Consider the following 21,729-nt stretch of genomic DNA (forward strand, 5'->3'; position numbering starts at 1 on the left):
CAAATATGCAAGCATTAGAACAAGAAAAACAGAAGATAAATGTAAAATATGATCATGTGTGTAATGAAGACTTTGGCGGTATGGGCTATGGTAATTGTTGAAGGTCGTACGGTGACCTATAGTTGTTAATTTTTGTGTCATTTGGTCTCTTGTGGAGAGTTGTCTCATTGTCAATCATACCACATCTTCTTTTTTATATTTACATGATTTTATGCCGTTGATTTGGTACTTTTGAGTTCTTAAATTAAATATCATAAACATGTGCAGCAGGTATAATGCTTCATCACAGCAATATATTTGCTATCACTCATTATCTGTATCGTATATTTACATATTGTAATATATCCGTTTCATAAATTTAAAAAAAAGCAAGCCGATGAAAGAAGTAAAATTAATGTTATTTTATATTCATAGTTCTGAAACATAATACAACTGCAGACAAAGTTTAAACAATTTTATTATCTATATAACGACAATAGATCTGGATGTGTCTGCATTACTGTACTTTTTAATGCCAATAAATACACAAATGTTTCAAATATTCTTATTTCATTACAGAACATCAATTAAAAGCTGATTTTTTTATAGCTGTTGTGAAAACACTTTGGACATTTCTTTTCTCATACATCTTATTTTTCTTGTCTATGAGAATCCATTTGTAGTATAAGCGAACTATGTTTAAAACATAAAAATCCAGATAGAAAAGCTGCAACAGCTTTAAAGTCCTGGGCTACATTAATCAAAAGATGCAAATAAATTCCACCAACCACCTCTTCCTGAGATAACATCTTTTGGACTCTTTATATAAAGGCTTGTATAGAATACGAATACATGCTTAACAGTTTGGTTTGTTTAACATAAACAAACTTACTTTCAGACGATATGTAGTTTTAGGATATTGACAGTCCTCACCTCGAATACTCATTTACCAGGAAAATATTTTGAACAACTGAATTGAGGATCAAATAAAAATAAGCCGAAAGAACAATTTCCTAACAATGCATTCTCCCGACATAATAGCTATAGTGAATTGCATACCGCATTAATGTCATCGTTGCTTTATGTTTTTCTCATGTTTTGATGGACAAGTTAGATATCAAGTGCACTATGGAAGTCGCATTTCCGAAAAGGATACACAACACCATGCTTAGAGATTGAAAACACAAACAACAGTCTATAACCCATTGTACGAATGAATCACTAAAACAACTGGCGATGAACTAAAGTGATTCTATTAGGAAAGCATCAACTGCACCCTTTTATAAGACAATTCTAATTGACAAGTATGAATTCATTACATTGTATCAAAATACATATAAATAATCTCAACAGAAATATACAGTTCATATTCATTGACGGGAAGTCATTTTTTTCTATATTTACATAAATACATGTAACAAATGCACAATAAAGTACAGAAATGATTTAAGTTTATAAAATTTAATGTACACTATTATGGTAATGCAACACAAGTTAAGCAACACTTTCTCTTAAAACTTTTGTATCGGCACAGATTCATTAATTTTGCCATGCTACAATATGTCGAGTAATCGGTACATTCTGCAAAAGAAAAAAGTTCAGCACATTTACTTGTACATCTCTATGAAACATTTTTTTGTCATTTAAATCATTAGCATAGGCAATTTTCCGAAGCCAACATCGAGTTCCACATTTCAAAACTACCAAACAGTATTCAGGTGGAAATCCAATTGAAATTAAACAAAAGAAATGGAACTCTTTATTAGAGAAGGTAAAAAAGGCCAAGTTGGTAAATTTTAATTGTTTACATCTGTTATTATGGGCTTTAAAAGTTTAATGGATGTGCATAATTTAGGATTTTATGCAACTTATATATGTTTTTACTTAAATTATGGTATGGAGCTTCGAGATATTTGTAAACTTTTAAATTATAAGCAAATTTTCACAAAACAGTCGATTGGGGTAGGTTCAAGTGGATCTTTTTTGTGCATAAGCATACATTCAACAGAAAAAAAATTCCAAAGAAAGATAATAGATAGATCTTTTTAAAGCATTAATTTGCATATCTGTCCCCGGTGACAGTTTTTTTGGGAAAAATCCGCCAAAATGGGCAATAATTTCATCGAAAAAAGAAAGTCGAGTACATCATGTTATGTTCAGGCGTGTTTGAGTTGACTATTCTGTCTTGAAACCGTATAAACAAAATATTTGATACATCCACTCGCTTCAGATTCTATCATTTTTATATATCTAGGCTATAGGTTGATAAAATAACATAAAAAACTTACAGTACTAAGAAATGAAATATATGGGTCAAGTGAAGTATCTTTCTAATGAGCCATAACAACAGAGTAAGTGTGTTCGAATTACAATTTTTTATTAAAAGTACCTGACGACAGACTTTACAAGTGGATCTTAAAAATGCATAACTTAAAAAAATCATTTTTTGTGTGTGTTAGCTAGGGTTATTAGTCCTCAACCTCTGAAAATTTTTAGTCAGCCCTTCCACGAAATATTAAATCATATGTTTTTTTAAATATTTATGAATTTTCGAAAATTCCCCCCTGACAACTGACAAACAATAGTTTTAAGTTGACCAAATGCATAAAAGTACATTAAATTATGCTCAATGTCTAGTAGATACATTTGTCTTTGAAAATACAACTGGTATATAAGGATCTTAATGATGCTATGTGGATAAATTGGTCGGTTTTCAAGAGCTAAATTGACAGCGCGTCATCACTACAATGGTATCCATTTTTACGATTATAAAAATTAAGTGGCGATTATTTTGACGAAATAGAATCCTGACTGTATACACAGAGTCTATACAGAAAAATGCAGGACTTGTTGTCGGATTACTTACTTCATCATACACTACTACCTTATAAAAGCTTACTAGCAAAACAATAATTTGGTGGTATCGAATTCGGTCATTTAATTATGCATGAAATACTAATACTAATTGTTTTTTTTTTAATATGACTTACGTTCTACACGTCATATGTGATTGAACTGCGGTAACCACAATAAAGGTCATAGGAATTATGGCAACTGCTGTTACCACAATAAAGGTCATAGGAATTATGGCAACTGCGGTTACCACAATAAAGGTCATATGAATTAAGGCAACAGTAGTTTACCGATTTTCAATTTTCTAAATTGATTAGGAAAAGATAAATCAAGGTAACGTGGGGAATCGCATGAACTCCAAAAGGAGCGAGATTGAGTGAGTCAACAGGGTTACCGTCTGCTGTTATACATGTATTTTAAAAAATGTAAAAATCCGGCATAGGACACAATCTGTTAAATTACAGAGCAGACGTCTCAACTGGTATCTAAATATAAATCATCTGTGCTATCGCAGATAGTAACTTGACTGTGAAATATGTACAGTAGCTACGTAGGTCTTGGTTTCGTTCCAAATTTATTTCAAGTGTACTTACTCGGTTTGCATTTCGGCATTTGACAGTGTTTTCGAGTGTTAGGTTGAGGTAGATGATTGCAAAACTGTCCAGCTGGCAACCCAGAATTCGTCCATATGCAGGTTATCATACGGACAACGGAACCTTTCTTTTCGCATTCGCCCATACACTGCAAGTACACATAAATAAATTATGATAACCCGTGTTACAATTAAAAAACCATGCAAATGGCAGTTTCACATATCTTTACATTAACGTATTTAAACAAATCAATATTTTTTATTTGTTAAGCTTGAAATATCTTCAAACTATAGTTATTCCATCATAAATAGAAATAATGAGACTCATTTGGAAACCTTTAATGAGGTACTTATTCCTCATTTAAAATTGCGTAAGAGTTTCTTTTGTGAATTTGTCTGCCAGCTGACGATCACGAATCATGAAATAATCATCCTCTCAACACCAGGTTTAAATTTTAAAAAAAGGAACAGACGAATGTGATCACTTTTACATTTCATCACACGAACAAGAACTTTGGTTTGTGATATACCGTTTAATATTCACGAATTGCAAGTTACAGTAAATGAGCTAAGTCACAGACTTTGGTAAAATATCTGATTGGATTCTTTCATAATAGGTGAACATTTATGTAGACAGCACATAAAATCAGCAAAAAACGTTCTGTAGTTTGTCTTCATATTATCAAATCTCCAATTTCCAACACATTGATTTTTCTTAAAAAAATTATATGCTGTTGATAAATAAATTTCTGGTTTAATAATGTAACATAATAATAGGCTCACCGACATCGTCCTAATTAATGTTATAGGTGAAAAAATACCACAAAACGTAGAATTAAGCGCAGATTTTTGACCTTTTTTACTACCAACTAGGTTAAAGATTGGTTCATACTCAAAAAAGAATTCGGTTACCACATGGTTATTTTATATCATTAAAACAGAAATTAATGTATCAACAACAACATATATTTTTTTTAGAAAAATCTATGTATCGGAAATTGGAGATTTGATGATTTTAAGACAAATTTAACAACGTTTTTCCGCCGTTTTTGTATGTTTTCTATACAAATGTTCAACTATTTTAAGAGAATTCAATCAGTAATATTTCATAAAAAAAAATAATGATAAATTCATTATTTGTTTTCGATTTACAGTTAAAGTTCAACGAGTCAAAATTGTATGCAAATTTTACCAAAATCTGTGACATAGCCCATTTACTGTAACTTGACCTTAAGTAGGAAATCTATATTCATTATATTCAGATTAAAAATGCTAAAAATAGATAATAAATCAATGATAATATAACGATACAAAATCAAAACAAACTATGTATATATCGATCGGAAAATAATGTTTAGAATCAAACCGCATGTTAGTTAATAATAACTGTTACCTCTGACCACGAAGAAACATTCCACCGTGTTGTACAATTCTCATTCACACATTCTTGCTTAACGACTGGATTCTTAGGCAAGTCATTGCATAAACTGTCGTTAACATGAGATCCATCCATTGGATTTGTACAGTGTATCTTACGGGTCTGCATAGATATATGTTTACGTACACAATGCCTGTCTGAACACTGAAAGCATATAATTTCTCGGGATAATATAATAATAATTTATTACATAGGCGAAGTTATATAAGAATTAGAGTAACAAAAAATACCGAACTCCAAGGAAAATTCTGATTGGAAAGTTCCTCATTAAAATGCAAAATCAAAAGCTCAGACACATCAAAACAACTGTCATATTCCTGACTTGGTACAGGAATTTCCTTATATAGAAAAATGGTAGATTAAACCTGGTTTTATAGCTAGCTAAACCTTTAAGACTATTTTTGCCAAAACTGAAATTGACAAGAAATGAATGTAACAGGATGCTGTTACGAAGTCTCCCAAACGAAGCTCCCATAATTCGTAATTCCCAGGGTCGCCTGACATTGGGCAACATCCAGTGAAAATTAGTTTGGTCCAGTAAAGTTATATGCATTAGTGATGCCTGGGGACTAACCTTGTATATCATTCAAATCATCATGACAAACCAGAATATGGTTTAGGGGTGGGGGATCTCGACCATTTACAAGATACTAGAACATTGGGGGTGGGGAGGAATCCCTGGGGACTGGCCCTATACGTCATTCAAATGTTCATTACATGACGTACAGGAATATATATGGTTTAGGGGTGGGGATCTCAACCATTTACAAGATATTAGAACTTTCTCAAATGGCAGGGGGTCGGGATGACCCCTGGGGACTAACCCTGTATATCATTCAAACCATCTTAGCATGACAAACCAGAATATATATGGTTTAGGGGTGGGGATCTTGACCACTTACAAGATATTAGAACTTTCTTAATGGCAGGGGGTGGGGGTGACCCCTAGGGACTAACCCTATATTTCATATGATGTGCTTTATCATGACAAACCAGAATATATATGGTTTAGGGGTGGGGATCTCGACCATTTACAAGATATTAGAACTTTCTCAAATGGCAGGGGGTCGGGATAACCCCTGGGGACTAACCCTGTATATCATTCAAACCATCTTAGCATGACAAACCAGAATATATATGGTTTAGGGGTGGGGATCTTGACCACTTAGAAGATATTAGAACTTTCTTAAATGGCAGGGGGTGGGGTTGACCCCTGGGGACTAACCCTGTATTTCATTTGATGTGCTTTGTCATGACAAACCAGAATATATATGGTTTAGGGGTGGGGATCTCGACCATTTACAAGATATTAGAACTTTCTCAAATGGCAGGGGGTCGGGGTGACCCCTGGGGACTAACCCTGTATATCATTCAAACCATCTTAGCATAACAAACCAAAATATATATGGTTTAGAGGTGGGGATCTTGACCACTTACAAGATATTAGAACTTTCTTAAATGGCAGGGGGTGGGGGTGACCCCTGGGGACTAACCCTGTATTTCATTTAATGGGCTTTATCATTTAGAACATTTTCAATTAAAAAGATTGTGGCTATCACAAACGGTTTTCAATTTATAATCATTTGAAAATTAAAAAAAATAAAATCCCATAGGGTTCTATAGTAAAACCCTCTTTTCTTTTTGCCCCTCAAAGTACCCCTTTATAAACCCCATTGCACAAACAAAACCCTGATTGCACCACTAGACATGTTAGTCTAACATATTGTGAAACCCTAAGTTAATCTGACAAGCGGTTTTGGAGAACGGGTGCGGACAAGTTCAAATTTAAAAGCGGCGGAAGAAGAAGAAGAAGAAGAAGAAGAAGAAGAAGAAGAAGAATAATAATAATAATAAGAACTGAGCAAAAACAATAAGTCTTCCCAAACTTCGTTTGGGAGACTTAAAAATTGAAAAGTAAAATTATAAATTTTAACCATAACGTACCTCACCCCAGTCAGCAGTCTTCCATTCTACACATGGCTGTATATTACAGCTCCTAATAACTGAAGGTTGTGTGTGTCCGGCTTTAATACAAGACTTCATGGGGAACTCCTCAAAATAGTCTTTAGTTATAATCTCACAACTTACATTTCTAGCCTGCAGGCCTCCTCCGCAGGAAACCGAACAATGCTGCCATTTACTATATACAAGATGTAAAAGTTTATGAGTTCTGTCAATTGGATCCTTATATACAATTGCAGACGCATTTTCTCTAAGACGTGATTCAGATAAATGAGATAGAAATTTCTCTCTAAATACGGTAGCGTCGAAGATATCGTACACAGTTATAAATTTAATAAATGTATTTGCTTGTAAAGAACCCGCTTTACAAGTGTAAAGACCATTATCTAAGTCTCCTTTTGATTTTTTAATTTTGAGAGAACGTTTCTTCGATAACCTGACGCGTCGACCAATAGGAAGAGGCATTCCATCCTTGTACCAAGTAATTGTTCGTTTATCAATACCCTTTGTAGGACAATGAATTATGAGGCTAGTGCCAGGTAAAAGCGATCCTTGCATTCCTATTTTTAATTTCACTTTCCGTAATTTATTTAGTTGAAAGAAATGTGCCTCTGTTGTTTTGATGATTGGTTTCGGACAAGCTGGTAATTTACATTCAAGGAAACTGTCTGGCTTAGGTAATCCATTACAAAAATAATCAGTAGTGTTTATAAACTGGCCTGTAGCCAGAGTCTTTGTACAGTACACATTTCTTGTTCGAGATCCACTTCCACATGTAACGGAACACTATACAAAATATAAAACTTTACTTTCCAATGACTATTTCACGAATAATATAATAATATCAATATTCTGCAGGACATTTAAACAAGATTCTTGTTTCAGTATTTATGCATATTTATATGATCATTTAAGACAATATACCAAATGGAAGTCGAGATTATATGATGTCGTCGATAAATAAAAAGTAATAACTTTATAAATGCTCTTTTTCGTAAAAAAAATATATATAAATGGATTCGAAAATAAAATTCGTACTGACAAAGACCATTTGTTGTGCTGAAATATATTTGTCTTTTAATACGAATTTATTCAATTTTGTTTTAATATAACTTTTATCAATATCGTTGCACAAATCTTCAGACTTGTATATTTTTTCCTGTCTGTGTAGCATCAGCAGTTTCAATAACTCAGATATGTATTCATTTTGGCCATTGATTGTTTTCTTTAAACTGTTGTATTTCTGTATTAACTAAACAAATGTATTCATGATAAAGCTTTAAACTATACCAACATATAAAGCAATATAAAATTTCATACCTTTGACCAATTTCCAATTCCCCAAATTGGTGGACATTCTATTACATTACAACGTCTCTCAGTCTGTGGTTTACCATCAGAACACATAAAATCAGGTAACCGTAAGATACTATCGGGACCGGTTGCAAATTCTTGAATACAGTCTACTGGTCTCGTCATTAAGCCACCACCACATGATTCTGAACACTTATTAAATACACCTGTTCTCCACCTATAATATTATTCATGTCAAATAATTCAATCTTTTATTATATAAATCAGTTTTTGTAATGTTTAGCCAATTTATGCTTTATACTTTGACCAGAAGATTACTTTTTATATAACCTACGTGTGGTTTGTTTGGTCTCCGTTAGTCATTGGTCAAAACTCAATTATGAAGTTAAAGTTATTTCATACATTTGTTTTCTGTTGCAGAAATGTATAGTTCCGTAAAGTAATTGCTATAAAAGCAAGGTAATTACTTTCTCGGGCAATTATGGTGAGTTTCATATATGATATAGGATTTTATGTTTTAGACGATTTAAATACAATTTCCTCCATGAGAAAAGAAAGATAAGTCAAGACAACTTGTATTTCATTTAGATTTTAAACTCATGAGTGGAAAAAGGATTGTTGATACCGGAAATCATGTGTAATAAAAAATAATACAAAGGCTCATGAATATCGTATCTAATATTCACAGATATTGTTATCAGTGCTTAATTTTTATTTACAAAAATGTACCTTGAAGTTCAGTATTTTTATTATAATTTTAAAACTACCTAGAATTGCAGAATTCCATACATGCATCTTTACAGAAATAAAGGGAATGCTTCAAAGACCACGTTATCATTAACATACAAACAACTATATTTTATATATTTATATAATAACCACACTGTACAAAGGCATCGGGTGCATAATAGTGACTTTTCGTAATGTTGACCGATGTCATTTTGTATTTTGTACTCAGATAAAACATTTGCCCTGATATTTACATGAAATCAGTTAATGTCGACCTTACCGTCTGTTTGAACGAACACTAGTACCTTGTTTTCGCGTCCTAACCCCATGCTAAATGTGATAAAACAAAACAAATTACACCAACTATTGTATGAATAAAAAAACTATATTGTGATGACATTTTTTACCTCTGTGGACAATTTTTATCATTGCATACTTTTCTTTCACTTGGAATGGAAAGGGCTTCTAAACATTTCTTGCTTGAAACGACTTTGCCTGTTTGTTTATGCACACATTTCACTATTGTCTCTTGGACACCTTGAATATAAATTGCATACTACTACCAGAAACGGCACTTTTAAACCGACAATATTGTTTCCCTTATTATTGAAACAAATACAGAGCTGTATATAAAATACAAACCTTCAAACTATTAAGAAAACATCTTACCTTACTAAAATTGATTAATGCATAGATAAAAAAATATAATGTACTTATTACATAGGCGTGACTGTTGTATAAATAAAGATGTCTTTGATATGAGATTTATTGTATCTGTGTATACGAGTATATGGTGGAGAACAGAAAATGTGAAATAAATATTGCAAAATTAAACTAAGGCTTTCAGACCAACCAACGAGATGAAAACATTATTTGACGCAATAACTGCAATACAATATAGTTTACCTCCAAGACAACTTCTGCTACAATCTGTCATACCAAGAGCCCTGTACTCGTAATCCTCATAACAGGGCTTTGTGAAACAAATTTCTGTAGAAATTGGCTTATCACCTTAAGACAGAAGAATATTGTTAGAAGGCAGTACAAAACAATAAACCAGTGATGTAATTGCTATAATCATACCATATTAAGATCACTTATACAAATTAAAAAAATAAGGATTACGGTAACATTTTGTTAGTGTGTGTTCCTATTTCGATAACTTTACGTAATTTGTTTACTTATCTGACATCTTTTAACATTTACTGCTAGTAATGTGGCTAAAATAAACTTTTATGTTTGAAAATATATATATGTAAAGAAAATCGCATCTGTTTATTACTCATTGTTTTAGAATTTGCAACTAGTAAAATACTAGTATTAATGGTTGAGTCATGACACATCTTATTCAATTAAAAACCCTTATAATAACTTACCTGAACAATCACTATCAGGGAGATCAACTGTACTTTTAAGAAATGGTAAATACACTTTACAACGAACATGCCTCCATCGACTACCACTTTCGCATGTAGCACTGCATGGGCTCCATTCCGTTACTACAAATCTGTAAGGATTTTAAAGATAGATATGGTTGAATACCTTAGATTGTATTTATATACCGCTTCATGCATCATCTTGATGTGTAATAGCTAAATAAAGTTTCGATAATCAATTCTAACAGTACCGTTCGTAGAGACATTATGTGGTCAGGTTTCAGAAAATAATTTCCGTACATTGGTCAAATATAACATTGAATTCAAATAATTACAAATTGCAATATATATTTGTTCATTTTTTTTTTTATTTGTGACTCGAAACATGAATATCACATCTTTAGCAATGAAGCTATATGTTTTATCGTGTAATATACTAATCTCACAATCTGCATGTTTAATCTAACAAAAATATTTATTATTTAGACTGTCAGTTCGTTATAAGACGTAGCAAATCAATCTTCATCTAAAACATAATTAAACGTAAAACGCTCATGAATGAAGCAAAGAGTGTTTATATTTCTGCATAAATTGTTTTTTGACGGAATGTATTCTTTCTTTCATTTACAAACCAATCAATAGATCCCTGACACGTGGTCGGTTGTTTTACAATATAGTTCATTTTAGAACGGCGCCATGTTGCTAGTTTCAACAATTATCTTCCAGAAATGCTTTAATCAATGTTTAGAGGCCTGTTTTTAGTTTTCGATCATATCATATTTATCTATACGCTAAAGCTTTGTTGACAAATGAACATTCATAACTGAAATCAATGACAAGTTCACATTTAAAACGAATGTACACACAAAAAATAAAGCTTTTAAATTAAGCTTTCTCCCATGTTTAATACTTGACGTTTGTACTACAAATGTATTCGACCTGTGCAAACCGGATAAAAATAATAGAACTAGGGTCAGGCACAATTTTCCTCAATATGGAGGAGTTTCATATTTCAATACCACCCGACTAGGAGACATTTTACCTCCGACACTTATGATAATTGTCAAATACTTTTCAGCTCATTTATTTTTTTCTCCTAAATATTTGACTGATGGACCTTAACCATTGCAGTTTTATGGCACCCGTTTTTGTTGGCACCAGTGACCCTTTTCTTAAAGAAGAATGCCCCCGTTAACCTTTTCAATTTTCCAAGTTAAAAAGGGACATAACTCTAGAACGGTAAATGACTCACTGCCCAAATTCGAACTCTGTCTGCTTGTTGTAGTTCTTAGCATTGTGTATGAGTTTTATAAAATTTGAGTGAGGCAAAATAAGTAGGATGCGGAAACGAAGATGGGACAGAAGGAAGGACGGACGGACGGACAGTTAAGTGTAACACTTAATGCCCCCTTCGCCTACGGCGGGGGCATAAAAATTTCCCTCGCATTACCATATCTAATATACAACTCACTTTGGGGTCTTGAGTTGATCATCGCTATTATTTGTCTTTTCTAATGCCAGATTAACTCCTGATAGAACCTCATTCTGGTTAACAATAAACTTGTCAGACTTTATATCTACAACAAAACAGAAATCATTAATTCACGATTATACGGTATATTTTTTATCGTTATGAGTTGCTATTGTCAAATGTTACGAGAGCTTAAAAGAAATAGCATGCAATGCTTCAGTCGAATGTGTCAGAGACGATTATCTTGAAGAGGGATTAACCATTCTTAGATCTGTTATTGAATTAATGATGGAAAAAAATATCACAAACTAATTACAAGACATTAATACAGTTAAACTGTTGAAAAGCTCACACATTTTATGCAAAACTTATAAAAAAACATATCACATCTTGTTTTATTATTCATAGGGAAACAATAAGATTTGTGCATTTAGCCTTCAATTTCGGTGTCATGAAAAAGCTATTGCAGGGGAAATTCGCAGTAAGACATGCAGCGAACAAATATAATTTTATCAAAACGTATTCAGGTCTCTGTGTGATCTTAAAGCGACTTTCAAACAAGGCTCAATCGCCTATATTCTACAATATGTAGATACTTATACATGTAGATGAATGAATTGCTAAATCAACCCCTATTTCCGAAAATAAACAACAGAATATAAAGACAGTTAGAATAACTGTTACATCATATCAGAAATGGACCAATCACGCATACATGAAATTGGGATGAATAAGATTGTAGGACTCGACTGTATAATCTCCATCAGTTGGGTATCAAAAACTTTAATGAAATTTAAAAGTACTATCATGTACATCTGACAAGAAAACATGCGCACTTCAAGAATACTTATAGAATTGGCACTCAAAATTATTTCAAGCAAAGTCTGGTTTCTTCAAATTCATACCTCATTTAAATCTAACATTGGCAGTTGTACTTCAACATACATTTAAAAAAGCTATAGCTACGGAACTAAAAGTGTAAGAAAGCACGAACGTATCAAGTGTTTGATTGATGAGTCTTCATTGGACAATCAGACGCGACTAGAAACTTGCTCAAAGCAAACAAACACACTGAGTAGTAAAAACCCTACTAAAAGATGCAGACAGAAAATCGTGGCCAAAGAAAGAAGAATTTCGTATAGAGTAAAGAAAGTGGTCTTCTTTGTAATACATTTGAGGATGAAACCATCTTACGGGTAACTTCAATATCCTTGGACAAAACATGAACTTTATCAGTGACTTTTTTTTTGGGAGGGGGGTCGTTTTGGGTTCAGTTTTAACCACTGCATTTTATTCATTATTATTTCAGGAATATGTCAAACAAATTTCTGAAGATATCACAGTATTCATGCAAATCCGTCCAACTTAAATAATACAACGCAATTGTAATATTAAAAAAAATCGGTACATTGTCTACACATATTGTTTAGCCATACTCTTTCATGCCAAAGACATACAAATGTTCTTTCAAAAAAAAAAAAAACTTGTTATTTAGAACATACAGATCTTACAAGTCTGATATAATTTGGAAGAATACATAAATGCTTATTTAAAACAAAAATAAGTGAATCGGAACAAAACAAAACGAATTGAGAAAAATGGAGCACGCTGTATACATGTTCAGAACATACCACTTTAAACATATATATATGCATATTTCAATTGACGATACAAACAAAATTACGTTTTTTATTATCCGTACAGAAAGAAGACATCCGGATTTAATGTATCCGAACTTTATGAGAGTGCCATAAACATCTCTGGTCTCTGTGATGTACCTGTTTCTAATCTATTATATTAATGGGATTATGAGAACGAGACTGCCTACACTAGTGTAATATTATGTTAATTTGTACTGTCAGGGGAAACATAAAGGCATTCTTATTATAGAGGTCCATTGATGTACTGCTGATTAAATCTATTACAAGTGATGCATTATGTTGCAATAATTTAGGTACATTTCCTTTTATCGCCGTCTATTATAATTTATCATATGTACACTGTCTTTGTATTGCGTTTTCCCCAACCATAAGAAAATTAAGATAACATTACTATGCGATTTTAATTTGATGGACGTTTATCAAGTTGATTTAATAATATACCAAAGGCAATTTGTACTAAAAAACATTAAAAGCTGATAAATTGTATAACGTTGTGGATAGTTCAAGTGCTTCGTATGTTACAGACCTTCTAAATTATGTCTCGATTGTGCCAAAGACGTACCTGATCCCTGTAGAGCTGCAACGTAGCCATCTTGAAAAAGGAAAAGCATAAAGCATATATTCAAAGAGCATTCATACAACATTCCGCATACAAAAATATATAGCAAATATCATGTTCTAAAAGCAATGTAAATGCTTATAAGTACTAATTTGTATGTAAAGCTGCGCCTACACACTCTTACAATTTTCAATTTCATATTTTTCATGAATTCTATAACATATCCGGTTACTGTGTTATACAGGAATTTAATCCTCAAGTTTTATCGGTGTAAAAAAGTTCCATTAGCGAATTTTGTTTAAAGTTATTTGTACGAATTTTGTTTAAAGTTATTTGTACGAATTTTGTAGTTACTGGCATAAAGAAATACGCCAATGAAATTGTAAATAAATGTAATACAGCATTGATAGTAATGTTAATCAATTAATGTAAAATTATACAGTTAAAAGAACATTTGCATATAGATAAATAACATTAATGAAGATTGGATGATGACCTCGGTATTTCTTTTGTTTTTGTGTACTTGGGTTGCTGTCTGATTGAAACATAACCCACATATCATTTATTCATATTATATTTACACAGCGTTCATCAATTTTTCGTCTCCATTTAAATACACAGCATCATGCTTTTTCATTTGAGGATTATTATTTTTGTAATGCTTTTATTTTCTAAGATATAAACTGTAATTTCCCTTAAAAGATATGGGAATTTTTTTATGGTGAGTTGTTGATTAATTTTGCGATAAGATACGGTTACATGTATGTGTAAAAAACAAAGATCATATAGATTGATTATTCTCTCCTACAATTATATTTGACCACAAATTTGAAATAATATGCTGCTAATTTTGGACTTGAGAGAAAAGAATGTTGTTTTCGTTTAATCTTATATTTGAAAAAGGTCCACAAAATAACGTAAAGTATATTTTATTCTACATTATCAAAGATCATACAATAGAAATATAACTTGCTATACGGATTACAGTTGATAGAAAGAAAACATGCCAAAAAAAGCTTAAAACTATTTGTTTTTTTTCTTTTTCGTAAATATGAAAAGAAAAATCTAAATGAAGATAAATCTCTCACCATTTTGGTTACCGGCATTTTGTCTACATGGAATACTCGTTGAACAGTTTCTGTAGGCCAAAGGAGCCAGTGAAAAATCACAGAATTGTTCTCCTGTGTGTCGACATTGTACTTCTCTTCTCTGGTAGCCAACTCCACAACTACCACTACACTGAAAGTGAAAGATCTTATTTTTAAACCTGCTTTAGAAATAGTTTTGTATCAACATTGTGTTGTATAAACATCGAAGAATAACCATAACAATACTAAATCATAAACTCTCGGATAGTATCAAACCGAATGCTCAAAATCACTAAAAATAATCACAATACATAACATAAGCTTTGACATATAAGTTTGGAACAAAATAAATATTGTGTTTATGAACATTGCCACTAAAGGATGGACGAATTGAATACAGTATAGCACCGAATCCGTCAGTCGTGTACCAAAACTACCATAAAAAAGGCAAATGAGCATAGACTAAAAAGGGGGGATTTCAAAAATAAGCATTTTTATAATAAAAAAGATTAATTTGGTTAACGTATTTTAGACAGACTGTTAACAATTCTATTTTAGTGAATGTGTTGAGTTCTCTTGGCACGTGACAATTCCAGGGTATATGCTATTGAAATACTTAAAATACTTCCTATTAAATGATTAAAATGGCTTTTAGGATGTGGCGAATACCTTGAACATTTATAAACCCACCTCAATACATACCTTGTATTAAATTTTCTTACTTGTAATGAATGTTTTAAATTTAATATGATATTTCTATTGACTTACAGGTGACCATTCCCCAGCATACCAGGTTGGGCAGACTTGGGTATTACATGACTTTCTGTTAGATGGCTTCGGATGCCCACAAAGTGTTCCCTCAACTTCTATCTCAGTAGCATTAGCAAACATTTCTATACATATAACAGCCCGCCATGAATATCCGCCATTGCACGTAGTAGAACAATCACTCCACGGGCCAACCCGCCAATTGAAAATGCTACAATTAAATCAAAACGAATTGAATATTGACATATTTGTTCTCAAGATTTTCAATTAAAATATGACATCGTCTGCTTATGTTCATGTTGGTGCTCTTCAATATATATGTGCTGTATTGCTTGCTGAATACGATCCCTTTTATCTGAGTATTGGCACCCCTGTGTATTCTGCCAATGTAGATACGTTGCCCATTCTTCACGGTTAAAGACGGGGATTATTTGTAACTTGTGGTATCAAATGGATACAAATAATAAATTTCATTTCACATATTTTCCCAAGCAGCTGATTACATGATGATTCAGACTCGAGGAAGTCTTCAGTTATTTTCTCAAAGTAAGTATGATATAACATTAGTAAAACCCAAAGGCATTATTATAACATGAGAATAGATTTTAGACGATAAGTTTTGAAAAATTTTGTAAAGTGCAAAAGTACAAAATATGTCCCTACTTATGTGTACATGATAGCGACAATCATAAAACTAGTACTTGTTAATTTTAACCTTTATTAACAAAATAAACAACTCTTATATGGATGATGGTCAATATTGTTATCATATAAAAGACGGATACATTAACATTTTTGATTAGATATTTTTATAGCGTATAAGGTCATGAAGGTCATACATAGAACTCATGATACACTTTTGAAATCAAGAACACCGAATATTTCTCATTCCCGCTTAATGAAAGCCTTGAATGGGCCTGGAAGAAGTATTCAAAACACAACAGAAAACTATATGTCATCAACAACATAAATTAAATGAACATATATGGGAAACTTTGTTGAACTTTTATTCAGTTTAAATTGCCTTTGTTAGCTTTTTATAAGTTTGATAACAACGCATGCTCGTTTTCAAACATGGGAATAAAATGTGCAATTACCTTGGTGGGCAGGGCTGTAGGTAACATTCTTCTCGTTGTGGTATAGGCCTTTTATTCTTTGTACACCATTTGTTTGACACAACCCTCTTATTTCTCTTGTTACGGCAAACAAAATGGGTTTGTTTCACACCTGCGAATGCATTTAGCAAAACATGATGGCATGTAAATTATACTTACAAAACATTTCATTTATTTCTTTATATGTGCAACTATACAATAGCTTAAATATTTTAATGTATTCATATTTTTATTGATATTAATTTTATTATGTGTATGATCTGATAAGTGCAGATTTAAAAGATTAGAATAATTTGTGTTGCTTGAGGCTTGAACGTGGTAAAATGAAAATGTCAAATACACATTACAGATGATATCATGGTAGTTCATTTCAGTATGATGTGTCTTTTGGCTTTCCTTCTTTCTTTTTTTCTATTTGTTTTATTTTAGATAATAATTATCTGATTTTAAGTTCATACGATTAATATTCATTCCAATTGTGACATCTGATGTTTTTTTTATTATTTTCCTGTACAATTTTTTTCTCTCTATATTACAGTACATCAATCGATTTGTCATCGAAAGAGTGCTGCCGTCGTAGATTAAAAAAAAACTATCGATAAAAATGTAGCACTAGCTCGAATTATCCCGATTGGTCTTACATAATTACACCCTGTGTATATAAAAATAAGGAGATGTGGTATTATTGCCAATGAGACAACTATCCACCAGAGACGTAATGGAATATGTTGACAGCTCTATCCTATCTGAAAAATATAAGGGCATACACTACAGGCACGAGCACACATTCTACTGCATCCACACATAGAACATTTAAACTGTTAGATTATACAGTTTTTATTCAGCTACGGTTATTGTTTTAGTTTCCCAAAATGGCACTATCTGGTAAACTTTTTGGTCATTATCTCCTCACGTATTCAGGTATTTGTACATCCCTGGCTTTCAAATGAGCGCTTCGGACACGCAATTCCTATTGTGTTACTAGTATTAGCTTTTGCTAGAGAAAGATGTGTCGTAGTAAGTTGTTATATGTGACATTGCGTCTACGTTTTCTGCAGAATGTTATTCCCCACATGGTATCACCCCCTACTTGTGATTAAAAACTAATTACAAAAAAGAAAACGAAATGAAGGTCAATGAGACTCCAACAAAAACATAAATAGTAAATGCCAAATAGGGTCTTCAATGGCAGGCATGCAGCGAACCACATCATATAAGTTGAACGTAGTCCTTAGTCAAATCAAGTAGTTAATGAATTTAACTGAGATGACAAAAGATGAAGAAAAACATGAAAAAAGATGAAGTAATCACAACTTTTAAGTTAACATTGAGAAAATTGTCATTCAAGAGGAGATCTAGAGTGTTACTTTGAAAAAAAAGGATTAATCAACTTATCAGTGATTTACAACTGACTGTTGACTGGCGAGTATGATTATACTGTAACAAGGACCTTGATATATTCTTCTCTCAAGGGATTTAAACTTGTACTTTTAAGATGTAAAACTCACTGACCTACAAAAATGTAACAGTACAAAGCTATATAACCACACGGTCCCCTATAATAAATGTATTATCTGTTAAGATGTAAAGACAAATTGAACGAAATAACAAATGCAAATAACTAACAACCGGCAGTTAATAGTTATAAAATAATATTGGTGTAATAAAGATATTTTTTTTTATGACCGTCATATATTTAGTTAATAAACCAATTCTTTTACTCAGTTTCACGTACATACTAATTCAATCACACAAGAGGAGTTGCCACAATAAGGTTGACAGTGTAAGGAATGAGGGAGATAATTGTTGTACTCAGTTTCACGTACATACTAATTCAATCACACAAGAGGAGTTGCCACAATAAGGTTGGCAGTGTAAGCGATAAGGGAGATAATTCTTGTTCTCAGTTTCACGTACATACTAATTCAATCACACAAGAGGAGTTGCCGCAATAAGATTGGCAGTGTAAGGGATAAGGGAGATAACTGCTGTACTCAGTTTCACGTACATACTAATTCAATCACACAAGAGGAGTTGCCACAATAAGGTTGACAGTGTAAGGGATAAGGGAGATAACTGCTGTACTCAGTTTCACGTACATACCAATTCAATCACACAAGAGGAGTTGCCACGGCAAGGTTGGCAGTGTAAGGGATAAGGGAGATAGTTCTTGATTACATATCCATGGAAATAAACATCCTTCTTTCCAGCACATCTACAAATGTGATATGATTTCAGCTAGATACAAGAAGAGTTACGAGTTTAATCCTGAAACTTTAAAATTCAACGCGATATAATCTTTCCTTTCATGATATGATTCTAACATTTATGAAACGATATGGAGAGAAAAATAAAATAACAGGACAGACGTACGGACAGACAAACACCTACACATATATTTACCACGCATCCCATACCAAACAAACAAAAAGTTTATCCTTAAAAATGGGAAAATTAATAAAGAAAAATAGATAAATGAATTAAATTAGATTAAATTAAACATAAATACAAATTAAACATAACTTTATGGGAGGTATACTTACATAATTGTTATCATTAGAAAATTTCTGAATCAATTATTTACCCATAAAATAACTTTTTTTATATTAATGAAAATTGTTAATTTTTTTTCGTTAGTAGTTTTGTGATTTTATTGGAAAGTCACCGGTAATATTATAATGTATAACATTTCAGATGCCAATGAGATACACGTGGCATTCCAATATATAATCGTATCTTGTTAAATTATTTAAAACGATAAAACGTTGCTTTAATGAACCAAAATCTGTTCCTTATCTTTGTATAGTTTTTTTTTGTTTTTTTGTTTGAGGGATTTATAATTTATAATGGTTGATTTATAAACTTTTGCTCAAATTATCTCGATGATCAGAATTAGATATTTTTATTTATGACTTATCAATTAATCTGCAAATCTTACAGCTTTTAAATATCAAACAAATTCAACAAATGGTCCTTTTCAAACACATATTGTTTAGTGGTAAAATGGTTGGTAATTTAGTATCTAGTAAGTCTAATTATCTTACGCGACTGTTAAAAAGGATTTGACAATAACTTTGCATGAGACAGTCATTAAATAAACGTTCCTACGGAAGGCAGAATATCTAGCAATGCTGGACTTCTAACACGAGTATAAATGCGTATATTGACCCACAAGTTTGAGATGTACATTCGTTAAGTGTGTTGTTCATAATAAGGGCAAAGTCTCTCATATAAAATGTCTAATTAATACAAGTATAACACCTTAATAGCTTAAAAGGGAAAGTATCCTGGTTAAAAAGAAAACTGAGTAAAAGACAACAAACGTAACAAAACACCACCCAAAATCTAAGGATTAGATTGTGCAACACGAACCCCAGAAATCCCAAGAACCCCAAATATGTTTTTCAAAAATAAAATAAAATGAAAATTACCTACACCACAGGAAGAGGAACATCTACCAAACCCGGTGGACAACCAATCAAATCGTCGACTACGTCTTCTACATATCCCATCACCTTCACATACCCCACACTTGTCTTTAACTTTAGTGGAATTGAGAACACGGTCACATCCAACGGTCTGAAAATATTACAATTATGCAAATTTCTAATAAATACGAAATTCTTCTATCAGATGTTGTAATTTAAAATGTCTCTTTATGCATGAATTGCCTATCATTTTTGTAAAATTTTGCACTTCAGAGCGTCTTTAATCAAAATTAACTTATTTGTATCAGCTTTGAAAAACAATACATAGTTCGAATAGAATTTTGGTTAAAGTTAAGAATGTTCTTTTTTTGGAACTAAGCCGTAATATTGTTAGAATTCGGTATATCAGGTATATATCTACGATGCTATATGCTACTGTGATTTTTTGTTATGAAGATTGACAGACTATTTATATTGTCTCTGATGTAAAAATACTTTCCGTTTTGCGTTCGGTATTTTTGTTATTTTACTTTATACAACATTTCTTTTTTTTATATTATTGATCTACGATCTAAGGGCTATTCTCGTTTTATTAAAAAAAAGTTAAGGTGTTGCAAACTATCAGATTTATCATATATTGTATCAATAGTGTTTAACCTATATCAAAGAAATTTCGTAAACCAACAGTTTTTATTCTTACGATGATACCGTTATACATAGTAAATTGATTATGTTCGCAAACCAGTTGTTTACAAGAATAGTGTTCTATATACTAGTAGCATGGCTCTGGTTTTGTGATGACTTCCATATTATTTTACTGCCAAGTGGCCAAGTAGAATCTAAATAACTATATACATTACATATAATTGCAATTACTATATCTTTTTCACTATAGAAACGTTTATGAATAAGCGAATTCTTGTCTTCCATACTACTAAAAGTTTGTTTACTTGCTTTCGCTTTAGTATAATTTTATTACAGAAAAATGTGCAAAATCATTTCCTTCATTCTCAATTAACCCTGAACTTCACAACGTTATATAAGACGCAATATTAGTAGTCTGTTGACGTAAACCAAAATAGAAAGCACCTGCATTCTGTAATATGAATGACTAATGTTATAGTATTCAGCTCTTCATTTTATTATTATTGTATAAATACTTGGACATATATATGCCGTGTCATCATGATCACAATATACAGTAAAACATCATTAAAATATATTTAACCATTTACGTTAAAATCTTCAATGAATAAAAAAAAAGGATGTATGTAGTCACTTCTTATTCGTAGGCGACAGAGGTATTGTTAGAAAAAAAATCGAAAGTTATGTCGATTCGGAAAAAAATCAACTTTTAGCATACTAGAAAAATTATAAGTAATGGTCAATAGACACT

General features: G+C 32.0%; 1 protein-coding gene across 4 annotated transcripts in view; it reads right to left on the minus strand.

The window, feature by feature from the left end:
- Positions 1-441: 441 nt before the first annotated feature.
- The window catches only part of LOC127734328 (ADAMTS-like protein 1), a 57,587-nt gene continuing 36,299 nt past the window's right edge, over positions 442-21,729 (minus strand). For 3 of the 4 annotated variants that reach the window (XM_052244172.1, XM_052244171.1, XM_052244170.1), the window contains exons 5-18: positions 20,337-20,484; positions 16,888-17,017; positions 15,791-16,001; positions 15,023-15,173; positions 13,938-13,967; positions 11,715-11,820; positions 10,244-10,374; positions 9,774-9,878; positions 9,275-9,404; positions 8,145-8,355; positions 6,807-7,610; positions 4,818-5,006; positions 3,426-3,573; positions 442-1,560 (exon numbers count right to left, since the gene is read on the minus strand). In XM_052244172.1, coding sequence (XP_052100132.1) covers positions 1,454-1,560; positions 3,426-3,573; positions 4,818-5,006; positions 6,807-7,610; positions 8,145-8,355; positions 9,275-9,404; positions 9,774-9,878; positions 10,244-10,374; positions 11,715-11,820; positions 13,938-13,967; positions 15,023-15,173; positions 15,791-16,001; positions 16,888-17,017; positions 20,337-20,484 — 2,601 coding nt within the window. In that variant the 3' untranslated portion in view covers positions 442-1,453. The remainder of the gene's footprint in view (positions 1,561-3,425; positions 3,574-4,817; positions 5,007-6,806; positions 7,611-8,144; positions 8,356-9,274; positions 9,405-9,773; positions 9,879-10,243; positions 10,375-11,714; positions 11,821-13,937; positions 13,968-15,022; positions 15,174-15,790; positions 16,002-16,887; positions 17,018-20,336; positions 20,485-21,729) is intronic. The other variant, XM_052244173.1, reaches the window with a different exon arrangement.

This window comes from Mytilus californianus, unplaced genomic scaffold, assembly GCF_021869535.1.
Source record: "Mytilus californianus isolate M0D057914Y unplaced genomic scaffold, xbMytCali1.0.p SCAF_3, whole genome shotgun sequence".
NCBI lineage: Eukaryota > Metazoa > Mollusca > Bivalvia > Mytilida > Mytilidae > Mytilus > Mytilus californianus.